The following is a 13,534-nucleotide window of genomic DNA, read 5'->3' on the forward strand; positions in this document are numbered from 1 at the left end:
CAGCTCATACAACGTGAACCACAACTTTAGTATAATGTTTATTCACAGAGAGAATAAAAAAGAAATGCATAAAGGGGTAGCTTCTAGAACAAGTCTAGAACCCACTTAACTATTCCTGATCCTACAGTTGTCCAAACTGCTCAGTGGGAGTGGTGACAATTTAGGAAGGAAAAGAGACATAGTGTATCACTGTCATAATAGGTTTTGTTCTGTCAAGTACGAATTCAGGTTAAAAAAAAAAAAAAATGCAAAAGGAAAAAAACCACAGTAATTCTACTTGATACATCATTCTAAGACCGGTAGTCAATAGACTTATTGATAGCCAGACATTGGATGCAGAGTTGTACAGCTTGTATATTTGAAAAGATGCATTAAGGCCATATTAGAAAGGAGGAAAAAAAGTGAGCAAAATATCCATTTAAATATGTGTAATGTCTTACTAAATATTGTACTTTATTACCAGAAGGCTGCTACAATGCTATTTATTGTTTTGCTAGGATTTTTTCTCTGTAATATGCTAGGTTGTACTCTTTTTCTTAGCCATCAGAGGTCACTGTTCCATAGTTATTTGTGAATAGGCTTTGTATAACTATGTAGACAAGGCCACAATAAAGAAAAATGTAAATAAATTACAATAAAATTCATACACTTAGACTAGGAAAAAATTATATATTATACACACACACGTCCATTAGGGTATACAACATTGCAAGAGCCGTTCTTTTTTTCAGTAATTTGAATACCTCTAGGAATAAATGTATAAACCAAAGCACAGATCTATCCATATGATGACCTTTAATGTAAACTGCAATAAATAAAAACAAATACCTTGGAAAAACAAACTAATTTATCTTGCTTACCATCCTTCCTTTGCTGTTGTCTGGGAGATAGCAGTGGCGAGGAAAGCCCCTTGCTGTGTAAGGCTTCCCTGGGTTTGGGTGCTCAGGCCCCTACAGAAAGATCAAGTCACCAGTTGTAAGATACTATGCCAAACTCTACTTATTAGATTGTATTATTATGCTGTGAATTTCTATTTTTTCCACTTCTTTTAAAATAAATGTTTCACATAGATACAGAGTTGTATTACTGTGCAGAAAAGCATTAATCACACCTTGCTTTTTTTGCCACTTTTCCCACAGTAGATCATGAAAGTAGACAAACTATTCTGTACTCAGCGATGTGAGCCAAGGATATCTGTGTCACATCAGCTTCAACAATCAGTGGACGTCTCTGTCTACTTAGTACTGGCCTTTTACATAAACAAATTAAAAAATCATTGTTTTAGCTTTGCTGATAAGTGCCAATTTCAAATTTTGCCGAACCTGTGATCCAGATGTCAGATACTCCAACACAGACCTTGGCTTGCTCTGACACCTTGCCTGTGCTTGTAATCCTGATCTTGGCTTGCTTACAATATTGAACTTTCCCATGTGACCCCTAACTGTTTGCCTTGCATCAGCATGACTTCCTTGTGCTGTAATCCTGCGCTTTCCACGGATGCTAATGTAACCTGGGGACTTTCTATGCAGCAGCATATTAATCAATAACAGCTCTATTGCAACCACAAGTGACAAATAATCCATTGGATCTGCTCTAACATACCAGGATGCCCAATCTTTCAGCCAGTACCTGCATTAAAACACTAATCTTCAATCCTACAAGGAAATATCCAAACTTTTTTTTTTTTTTTTTAGCTCAAACTGATTATTTTGTTACTAGAAGGTGCAGTTTTTTTTATACTAACATTTATTTATAGGGCGCCACATGAGGTTCACAGCGCCATACAAAGGGCAAACAACAAGGCAGTACATGGTGTAACAATACAATACAGTACACAAATAACACTACAACTGTCAACACCACAACTGGGTGCAAAGGGTAGATTTGGCGCTGGTTTAAATCCCATGAAAGAGGTCTGAAAACAATGGAGGGGTTGAGTTAATGGGCAGGAAGCTAAAGGAGGTGTGCAGTGTAGCTGGTGAGCAAAAGTTATAGTTAATGAGAACCGGAGGGAAAAGGTCCCTGCTCACTAGAGCTTAAAATCTAAAGGCAAAAAACCCAAACCGGTTGACACATGGAGGTGAGCAAATGCAAGGTGATCTGAGGTCAAGAAGCAAGAGTGGGAGAGATGGAGTATTAAAGAGGGTGAGGTATACTAAATGGTGAAATGGAGGACTGGTAGGCTTTTTATAAAACAGGTGGATTTTCCATGACTGTTTGAAGCTATACATGCTAGGGGATATTCTGCTAGAAACAAGGGAGATTATTCCAGTGGTGGGGGGGCAGTATGGGAGATATGGATATGGGAATGAGATGTAGTTAACACAGGGTAGGAAAAGTGACTGTCACTAGCTGACCAGAGAGGGCAAGTATGGTGATGGGGTTGGAGATGTAGGAAGCCGTGGAATTGGTGAGGGGCTTGTACATGAGGACAAGGAGTTTGAAGTTTCTGCAGGGGAAGGGTAGCCAGTGAAAGGCTTGCCAGAGAGGGGAGGCAGATGTGGAGTGTCGAGAGGGCAAGATAAGTCTTGCTACAGCATTAAGTATAAATCGAAGACATGGGAGTCGGGGAGGCCAGTAAGGAGAAGGTTGCATTAATCAAGATGAGAAATGATCAGTGAGTGGATAAGAATTTTTGTGGCATCCTGTGAGAGGAAGGGTCCGATACGAGCAATATTATGGAGCTAGAAGCACCGGGATTCCGCAAGAGATTGAATGTGAAGAGTGAAGGAGTGGGAGGAGTCAAGAATGACATCCAGGCAGCAGCAGTTGGTGAACAAAGATAGTGGTGTTGTCAACAGCGTGATAAAGGTTGGGAGGGGAGGAGACTTTTAATGGAGGGAAGGCAAGGAGTTCAAATTTTGGCTATGTTAAGTTTGAGAAAGCACATCCAGGAGGAGATGGTGGAGAGGCAACTGGACCCCCGAGAGAGGAGGGAAGGGCAGATGTCAGGAGATGAGAGGTAGAGTTGAGTGTCATCGTCAGAGATGGTACTGGAGGTCAAAGGAACTGATGAGTTCACTGAAGGGAGGAGGTGTACAGAAAAGAGAGCAGAGGGCCAAGGACAGAACTATGTGGGACTCTTATGGGAAGGATGGATGGGGAAGATAATCCAGAGGCAGAATCAGAATAAGAGCGATGGTGAGGTAGGAAGTGAATCACAAAAGCACAGTGTCAAAAAGGCCAATGGTGAGGAGTAGGAGATGGTGATCCACGGAGTCATAGTCACAGAGATGTCCAGGAGGATAAGCATGGAGAAGTGGCCCCTGGGCAAAAGACGACCATTAGTGACAGTGGTCAAAGCACTTTCTGTGGAGTGGAGGGCGCGGAAACCAGATTTGAAAGGAGGGAGTGGCCAGAGAGGTAGCTGCTGAGATGGTTGTGGAGAAGCTGCTCAAGTATTTTGGAGGCAAAGGGGAGAAGAGAAATGGGACAAATAGTTAGAGTGTGGAGTTGGGTCAAGATTATTTTTTTTAATTTTTTTTCAAGACCGGGTGAAACAAGAGCATTTTTCAAAAGGATGAGAGAAAGACACCAGTGGAAAGGAACAGTTTGAGAGGTGAGCAAATTGGGAGCAGGCAGTGGGGGAAAGGGAGCGAAAACAAAGATTAGTCTGAAAAAGCAATTCATGAAGATGCCTTTTTGCTTCAGAAACCACTTGAAATTTTTGATTATTTAGGGACGGCTATATTCAGTATAATAAACCACGGAAGCCTACTGCTAAGCCACCTGGTGTGACTGATGTTGCCCAGTTGCCAGAGGACCATCCAGGCTTGATTTCAAGTGATATTACCCAGTGCTTTCCAATACTGCTAATGTAACCTGGTAGGCGTTACAGCATATTAACTCTAAGTCATTTCAGAAACTAGTTTCCTAAATAACAGCTGCATTTCATCCACTCAACACTTGTCTTCAGTTTCAACAGTCTACTGCTACTTTTTTTTTACACACACACACTCATACAGCATCAATTCTTCTAGGTCCACTGAGTTTTCTTGGCCGACCAATGTGTCTACGGTCCTCAACATTGCCCGTTTCTTTGTGCTTCTTCAAAGAGCTTGAACAGCACATTTTGGAACCCCAGTCTGCTTTGAAATCTTTGCCTGGGAGAGACCTTGCTGATACAGTATAACTACCAATGTCATTAAGAACTACCTTCAGCGTAAAGAAAAATAAGGAGTCCTGGAAGTGATGATATGGCCCCCAGAGAACAGAGTTCCTTCAAAAAGTGTGCAAGTGTAACTAGAAGAATTGATGCATTGATGCTGTTTTGAAGGCAAATGGTGGTCACACCAAATATTGATTGGATTTAGATTGCTCTTCTGTTCATTCACTTTGCATTTTGTTAATTACTAAAAAATAAACTATTAACACTTCTGTTTTTTTAAAGCATTCTTACTTTGCAATATTTTTTCCCACACCTGCCTAAAACTTCTGCACAGTATTGTATATAGGTCACACACACACACACACACACACACACACATATATTAAACTTATTGTGGGGGGCTTTGTACTCAGTTGGAATTTATAAATTGCAGGTCAATATGATGATCGAATATGTCAATAACAGATGGGGCTCCAGAGACATGGCTAGGTTACTTAAGGTTTAAAGCTATCCCATCCCAGCACATGATTTCAAAGTAATTGTGATGTCCTTCTCAGCATTAAAGCACAAGGAATAATGAAATATCAAAATGTTGGGACGTCTAAGCGGTCACTGTTTTGATGCGTCTGTCAGCACTTATAGAGTAGCCAGCATGTAATAGTGGCTGACATGTCAATTGCTATTACATCTATGTTACATTGAATTAATGCCGATAATAGGGCACGCTAGAAATATATATATATATATATATATATATATATATATATATATATATATATATATATATATATATATATATATATATATATATATATCTATATATATATCTATCTATCTCTATCTATCTATCTATATATGTGCTAAGCAATTCCATATCTTTGGAAGTGCTGTCTATATAGGGACACTGTTTTTTTATGTTAACTTACTTATCCTAATGAAAATGCTTATTATACTCCAGAGAACTAGAAAAGTTATCATTGGTGTGTTTGCCCAGACTAACTTGGTTAAAGCAACTATGGAAAGAGGAGAAAAGCTTTTGTGCTGTTTCTCTCTGTAGATGCACTTAAAAGTAGTGTTATTTATTGGACAATGCTACCTAAAAACAAAATAAAATTATCTTACTAGGTTAAAGAAAGCAGTTGAAGCTATTTTTGATTTAACCAGCAAGTGAAACGTGGTTAGGTCATAATAGTATGTAAGAACCCTGGTCATGAAGGGGTTACAATCCTGATGTACCTGTATTCCTGGATTAATGGTATACACAATGTGGACTGTGCCACAATCTTGTTGCCCAGGCAAAGATTGAGGTATAAGGAAAATGTCCATTTTTCCTTTTGGTTGTGTTCCAGTCTTTTCGCCATATATTGTCTTGCAAGCTGGGCACTGTAAACTGCCATCCTAAGAAACACCAAAAGACAGAATAGTCAACTTATACACGTTTCCAAAAAGTTTAAGATTGTATGGCTGTTAAATTGCGTACAAGTGTGAAGCAATCTTAGTAATTACAGGTCTTGTATATCTTGACTTGAGAAAAACGATTTACTAAATTCACTAGAGCAAAAAGCAATAAACCAATACACCTCTTCCTGCCAATCCATTCATTATACATGTTCTACTATGCAACCCATTCATGTAGCAGAATATATACAGATGTCCCTATCTTGCTAATGACATTCACAATGATTTCCTTGTTTGCAAAGTAACCAGGCAGCCCCCGATTCAGAATGCATCAGCCAGGTAACCTCAGAAGCAGTTCCTGGCCATTAGGTAAGAAATGGACAGCATTCTAAATAGAATACTGCTTTGTCATACTTTAATATAGATGCAAAACTCTTGTATATCACCACTTGCATTTAGTTGCGGTAAAGTGCACTTGAGTCCTGTCAAAGCCTAAACATCACACCCATTATCTCCACAGAGTCAATCTAGAAGAATCAGGAGTGAATAAAGCAATATTATTACTTTCTGTGATCCCAGCCTCCTTGTTCTCTCCAATTGCCGCAGCAAGCTATAGTTCGGATTATCAAAAGAAGCATAGCGAAGAAAGTGGTGAAAATTATGAAGTAATTTAAATGCAGGGTCCTATAAAGGTTTGCACCACTTAGCAGATAAAGTGTTCCAGTCACCAATCATTTATATAGTTAGGTATTCACCCGGGCTTTAACACTGCGGAAAATTCCGACACGGAGGAGTCCTCCACTTAGAATCCGAATGTTTGAAAAAACAATTTAAATATAAGCAGACTTACCGCCAGACGCTGTAGATGTCGGCAATGTCGGGGCAAGTGTTTAAACACTTAACCTGTGGGGTGTTGACATGGACCCCACAGGTTAAGTGCCACTTTAAATGAAAAGTGATAGAGGTCGCAATGACGTCAAAGTCTAGTGACGGACACCTGACTAGTTGAAATAACTTGCGGTCAGCATCCTGCAGAGATCTACAGCGTCGGTATGGAGGCAAGTCTGCTTATATTGAAATAATTTTTTCACATAATCGGATTTTAAGTGTAAGACTGCTCGGTGTCGGAACGGTGGTAATCGTGAAGACGATTACCACCGATTCACCCATTACTCACTGAACTATCTACTGTTTAATGAGATCTTATCCATACAACATTTGCAAATCAGAATAACCCCATGCTCCACTAACAGTGGTTCACTTTTAGCCAGACACAAAGTCAATCATATTCATTCCACCACAAGTCACCTTCCACCCCATATGTATAGATAACCTAAGTCCTTACATTAAGGCCCAGATAAAAGCGAAATATATTAATTCCTGTTGATCTAAAAATTCCATGACAGCCTTTATGATAGGCAAGATCTCTTTGAGTTTAGGTAGAAACAAGATCAACAAAAACGCCACCCGACATTATACAGTATAATACAGGTCCTTCTCTTCCTTTACGCCTTTGAGGAACTTCCCAAGCTGTCTTTGAAAATATAAATGCCTATCAAATATATGTGGGAAACTGGGCTGCCAAGGAGTATTTTGAGAGAAAGGAATTTACACTAAATATAATTCTCTTGTTTCCTCTTCACTCCTCCATGGCAGCCATTACAATGAGGGTGGTGTACCCAAACAGTAGTAGGAGGGCTACAAAAAAACAGATCAGTCATGTATACTACATAATCAAAACGTTATTAAGTGGCTATGTGGAAAACATGTCTCCGAAACAATGAGGCAATAGAATATAAGAGATCCAGAAAATAATAACTAGTAAAGTTATGGATAAATGCCGATCTAGCTGCTTTGCAAAACTCTGTTGCTGAAGCCTGAGCTGTTCTTGCACAACATGTTGCTACTGTTTGTGTTTAGTGGGGGTCGCAGTATCTCTGGCACTGTACGCCCATTCCTCTTACATGCCTGTAAAATTACTTTACTCTGAACCACCTGGAAATTACTTGTTTAGAAGGGACCTTTCCGAGGTCCTGTAGGAATCGTGAAAAGTTGTTTCATGATTCTTAATCCTTCTGCCCAGGATAAATACATGGACATTTTCTAACCTAGTCTAATGAGCGCAGCTTTCCTTCCTTTTCGTCAACAGGTTGTGGACAAAAGGATTACTGTACCTCTTGATTAAGGTGAAATGAGGATACTGCTTAAAACAGAAACATATGAATAAGAGAAATTTGTCTAATCCCATTGGGTGATCCAGCTGGAGGACTCTGCTTGTGCCACCTTGCCCAAGGGATGACCCCTGTGGTGGATTACAATATTCTCAACAATCAAAGTCCCTTTCTTATTGCTGTTTGGTAAGAAGTCTTGATGCACCAGGTACTGGATCTTGATATACCTTTTTTCCCGGACAGAGATATAGTGTTCTGAATGCGTTTATCAGGACCACCAGAAATGTTATTTGCTGCAATAGGGCAAGACGACTCGTTTGTCCTGTTCACAATTCATCCATGTTCTTGCAGAAAAAGTTATCACCTAAGCTGTCCTGCATTTGATAACTTGTTGCAAACTCCTTACCACAAGGAAGTCGTCCAATAGTGCCACATCAGGACACCTTTCTTAATCAAGACACCAGCTTTCTTAATTGCGCCACCAGCGTAACCAGCAATTTGGTAAAAGTTCTCAGGGATGCTGTCAGGCCGAAGGGCAGGTATGTGAACTGAAAGTGTTGCCCAATAAGCAAGAACCTGAAAATATTCCTGTAATGAACTGCAACTGGGATATGAAAATAGGTGTCCTGACTGTCTATAGATGTGATACAATCCCCTTTGCTGATGGAGACAAAAATAGACTTCACAGATTCAATACAAAAGTGTTTGGCATGGACAAACTGTGAAGTCTCCTCAAGTACAGACCTGTGGGAAAGGCCCCTGATGATTTTCTGATGAGGAAAACACTTTAATAAAAACCTGTGAACTCTTGATTTAAGGAGACAAGAAAAATTGCTTGAACTTTTTTTTAAAGTTTGCAGACTGTTGTGTTTGGCTTTCATATCCACTGGGGTTGACAGAGTCTTGGACTGGACAAAGAAGTTTCCGCTGGTATACTGATGGAACGCAATTTTGCAGCCATTTCTTACAATGTCCAAAACCCATTGATTTGCGACAGAATGGGCATATATTTCTGCACACTCTGTGAATTTTCCCCCTACTGGTGTTAATGGGAACCAATCAATCCTAGTAATAGTGTTTGTGGAGTCCTCCTATCCTTAAGACTGAACACTCAAAATGATATAGTAGGAATATTCTGTCTGGCGTATTGTCTTCCTGAACTATAACATCTCATGTCTTTGAAGTATTGATCGGATAAGGCAGAGTGGAAGTATTTTGACCTCTGATCCTGTGGCAAGCTGTTGTATTTACCCAGAGAAGACTTCTGTATCATAATATCTAATTTTCCTACAAAGAGCAAGGGCCTTTTAAATGGGAGACCGGCTAGCGTATTTTGCGAAAGAGCATCTGCTGCTCAAGGGCGTAACCTCAAGGCTCTCCTAGACACTGTTGCGGATGCCACTGTCCTTGCTGAAAACGCAATGGTGTTCAAAGATGCTTCACACACACACACACACACACACACACACACACACAATGGCCCTCTGCATAGCCTCAACATATTTCAACAGGTATTGTCTGTATACCTTTTTTTGGACGTCTGCATGGATTGTTTTTCCCCAAAATCTGGTTGCTCTCACCACCAAGCCCATGGCCACTCCTGACGTCAGTGTGGTTCCAGATGCAATATGAATTTTTTTTGCATTTTTTACAAAACAACTATCCATTTTTATACATGTGGTCTCTTAGAAGACCAGGAGGGATAGTAGTTCTTGGTGACATACTAGCTATAGCTATGTCTACATTTGAAACCAAGCTCCACTCTTTGCCTCTTCATCACTGAATGGATAATAATAATATTATATAATAATTCTAATCTCTTAGACTGTCATTTTTCTACCTGTGCAAAAAAAGGGATTTGTTAGCCGCCGTGTAAATTGTTGCTTGCCCTTTGAATATACACAAATCAAAACTGCTCCTGAGGTAAAAGATTGTATTCCCTGGGTAGACAAATAACTTTTTCTACTACTTCAATTGTGGAGGCCTACAATTCAATTTGTTTCCACCACAAGGTGGCAGCTAGTCACACATCCCTGTTTATTCACAGCAAGGATGGAGACTCAGGAAGGTTATAATTGCGACACCCTGAGGTATACTTGTTTGCTAAATTTGCTAGGGACTCCCCTACAGGAGATGTCCTGACATTGGCAGGTGAGCTTATCCCAATAGCTATATTGTGTACAACAATTCTACTTATGTATTACGTGCTTATGTATTATGCAGACACATTGTGATTCATTGTTTTGGTTCAGAGAACCGCACTAACTTTTCTTTTGTTTTCACATACACGGGATGGATGAATGTTGCTAGATTATTATATATTTCCTAGAAAAGTTGAAATGTGAAATTCATGTTTTAGGGCACATATGGGTCAAAGTTATACAGCAAAACAATATGCAAACAGACACAAATGATTTCAACATTTCAAACAAACAGGATGACAAACACAGTTATTTTATGCAGGTACCTTTAAAACCTGTTCTGCATTCAAATTCAATAGAAGTGCAAAGAGGAGGAAAACATTGTGATTGTGAAATATAATGGGCCAATAGACCATAGAGGCAAATACCTTGTTCCCACTGCTATACATTTCAAACATGCAGAGCTGGTGGAAAACATGACCACACTTTTTCAGTTTCCCCACAGCAGTAGGCTTGATGTTTTTGCTTTCTGAAGACTCATTGTACCCTGAAGCAGCAGTCAATGTCTCCATGCAGATAATACAATCCTTTAAAATAAAAAAAAAAAAGTTAAAATATATATTTGTGCACTCAAAATTACACATTATTTTAATGCATCTGATCAACACCTTTAAGGCAATATTCCGAAAGTTATCATACCTCTTCTGGAGGCTTCTCTAGGTTTTCCAAGTATTTCTTTACCACTTGTTCAGGGTCAGCAGAAACTCCTAGAATAAATAGATTACAGCTACTTAAGACTAGGTATACACGAGTCAAAAACAGGTAGACTTAACAATACTCTATACCACACTTTCTAAAAGTCCTCACCATTCCGTCAAACCCCAAGCAATTCTGGAGTCTAGCTAGCACTAAGATTTTCAAAAAAGTAGACCATACATAACGGAAAACAAGTTTGTACTGATAAGGCTTTGAATATTGCAGTGGAATGAACATATAGGGCCTGATTCATTAACAAATGCGAAACGGTCGTTATGTGCATTTTAAAAAGACAAAAATAAAATTAAAAAAAATGCAGGTACATCAGGCATTATTATTATTAATTTTTATTTATAGGGCGCCACAAGGTGTCTGTGGCGCCGTACAGGGACAAAAACTAATTACAATACAAGGTGAGACAGCACAGTAAACATAAAGCACAGTAACTCAGTAAGCTCAATGCACAGCTAGTGAGGGCGGGGGGAGTATCCGCAAATGACGGGGCCCAAAAGGAGGGCGCGGAAGACAGGGAGACCCCCAGAGGGGGGAGGAGAGGGGCAAAGTAGCTGGAGAGCAGAGTTAGAAGTGGTGGAAACAGGAGGAGAGATGGCCCTGCTCAGAGGAGCGTGCAATCTAAGGGGAGGGGTGGAGAGACGGAGAAACACAGGGGAGAGAGGGAGAGTAGAGGGACGGAGGCAGGGAAGGGGAAAGAAGAAATGTCCACAAGGAGCGGATCAGTAGAAATGTCTGTTAAAGAATATGAGTTTAAGTACACTCAGCTCTAAAAACAAATACACTTCAGGATATATCCAATATATATGTGGAATATAAAAAGTCACAAAAGAACAAACAGAAAAAAAACAAACCTTCAATTAATGTCACCTGTAAATAACAATCTCATTAATGAGGAAAAATTTGACATTTTAAAACACATTTATTAGGATGTTAAGTCTACTGTACATACATTTTTACAGTTGCTCCTGATTGCAAACACATGTTCTAGCATACATACACAGCCATCATCACTAGTAATCAGCACCTACACCAGACATGGTATAGGTGCAAGTGACACAACAGAAAGTCACGTATTTTAGCAATGCCCAAAACTTGAATTAGACACTGCTGCGTGCGCTCAAGCTTGGCACATCCTTTCTGTACATTGACTACATGGATACAACAGTCCACTCCCCTTAGGCTGTTGTAAGGGTCGTTCGCACTTGATGATGAATTGGACGTCGCTACGTTCTCTGGAGTATGGTTAGTTTCTGGGCATGCGCAGTGCGATTTTAAGCAAAATATGGCATGTATCAGCATGTATGTGCCTTAATGAATCAGGCACATAATATGCAACTGTTAAAAAAACACACACACACCTCAATACTGAAAATACTGTAGCTTTTCACTATAATATAGTGTACTCATTATTCCTAAAGGCAACTTGGTTTGCCTACATGTCATATTTAGAGTTAGCCTGAAGCAAGATTTGTGAAACCTGTGGGTAGCTCAATGATATTTGAGACCCTGCTAAAAAGACACAGACAAATCACTAAGCAACACTTAAAAAGAAAAAAAAAGTATAGGATGTATGATTTTCATTTCATGATCATAGATACCAATTTGAAAAAAACCCAAAAAACAAAACATCTCTAGTATACACGGATGGTCCTATTCTGGTGGTTGGTTAACATAAAGCACCATAGTGATGGTAATATACACAATAGATCCTATTAACTCTCTTCCTAACCACCAGGTGTAAAAACTTCAATCAAAATGCTGTATAATTGGTTGCTGGATTATTGTTGAAAGGAGCCCAGATCCACAAATATAAGCAGTAACTGCCACCACTTTTAATGAGGTTAGTAGAGGATTCACCAGGTACTGCTGATGCCTGCAATAAAGCAGGATTTTTTTTTTTTTTTTTTAAAGTGAATGGAACCTTGCTCAACATTTCAATATGGAACACATACTCATAAAAGTATTATTTTGGGACTTTATGGAAGTGAATAGATGTGCTCTTTTAAAATATTTTTGAAGCAGTTCAATGGACTCATGCTCAATATCTAATAGCCGTGAAAGTGTAGTTAGAGGAGGTACACATCGACATTACTAACCTTAAAAATATAATTACAAAAATATGCCAATACACTAAAATTGTATAACATAATAGGCAAACATGGTTTTAAGCACAACTTGTTGCTTCATATTCATAGCAGAAAGATTGCAAATGCTAAATTTTAAAAGGTATATTAACAAAATTACTTTATTTATGTTTAGTGAAGGAAAGTAAATGAACAAATATGGTCTGTTTCTATGTTCTATCTTTGGCTAAAAGCATTATTGTAGGAAACAGGGAATTTGTTTACACAAAGTTGGAATCAATCAGTGGTTGCTTCCACTCGCTTTCCCTCTCCTCTACCTTCTTCCCTCTAAAGAAAAGAAGGGGTGCATATGAGATTGAGATGTTGTGATCACCTTTTACTTAACTATACAGGTTAAAAGACCAATCTTTTGCCAACCAGCACATACTAGACAAGAATTCTGTAAAATAATTCACGCAGATAGGAGGCAGAATGACAGGGAAAGTAATTTTCTGGGAAGACAACAAGAACAATAGTGGTGCTTCAAACTGGCTGTTTAATTGTTGTTTGTAGCAGACACTGTCACAGAAACGACAAAGTCTCTCTGCGCATTTTTTTGTGAACAAAAAGTTTAAAAATATGCTTACTTTATAAAGATTTAATGGATTTTATGCTTCCCACCCCTTGCCAAAAAACCCCCCTCAAAACATACATTTGGTTGTGTGCCCATATATTAATAAATGTGTACCACTGTGTCTAAAAGCAGCGGTGAGCAACAGTTGACTTGCTGTCAGCCTGGCAAACCTATGTCTGCGGCCACCAGCACCATATGCTCTCAGTCTCCTTCCTCTTTGGGTTCTGGCTGTGCAGACAAGTTTTTTT

General features: G+C 39.2%; 1 protein-coding gene and 1 long non-coding RNA gene across 8 annotated transcripts in view; one reads left to right on the plus strand and one right to left on the minus strand.

Moving 5' to 3' along the window:
* DTX2 (deltex E3 ubiquitin ligase 2) overlaps positions 1 to 13,534 on the minus strand; it is a 73,247-nt gene that overhangs the window by 5,301 nt on the left and 54,412 nt on the right. For all 7 annotated transcript variants that reach the window (XM_075195113.1, XM_075195116.1, XM_075195110.1 and 4 more), the window contains 4 exons: positions 10,518 to 10,585; positions 10,247 to 10,405; positions 5,345 to 5,506; positions 861 to 950 (listed from right to left, as the gene is read on the minus strand). In XM_075195113.1, coding sequence (XP_075051214.1) covers positions 861 to 950; positions 5,345 to 5,506; positions 10,247 to 10,405; positions 10,518 to 10,585 — 479 coding nt within the window. The remainder of the gene's footprint in view (positions 1 to 860; positions 951 to 5,344; positions 5,507 to 10,246; positions 10,406 to 10,517; positions 10,586 to 13,534) is intronic.
* On the plus strand, positions 1,868 to 2,188 carry LOC142138436 (uncharacterized). Its single transcript, XR_012688037.1, has 2 exons — positions 1,868 to 1,994; positions 2,081 to 2,188. It is a non-coding gene; the product is annotated as an uncharacterized LOC142138436 (long non-coding RNA).

Source organism: Mixophyes fleayi, chromosome 2 (assembly GCF_038048845.1).
Source record: "Mixophyes fleayi isolate aMixFle1 chromosome 2, aMixFle1.hap1, whole genome shotgun sequence".
Lineage (NCBI taxonomy): Eukaryota > Metazoa > Chordata > Amphibia > Anura > Limnodynastidae > Mixophyes > Mixophyes fleayi.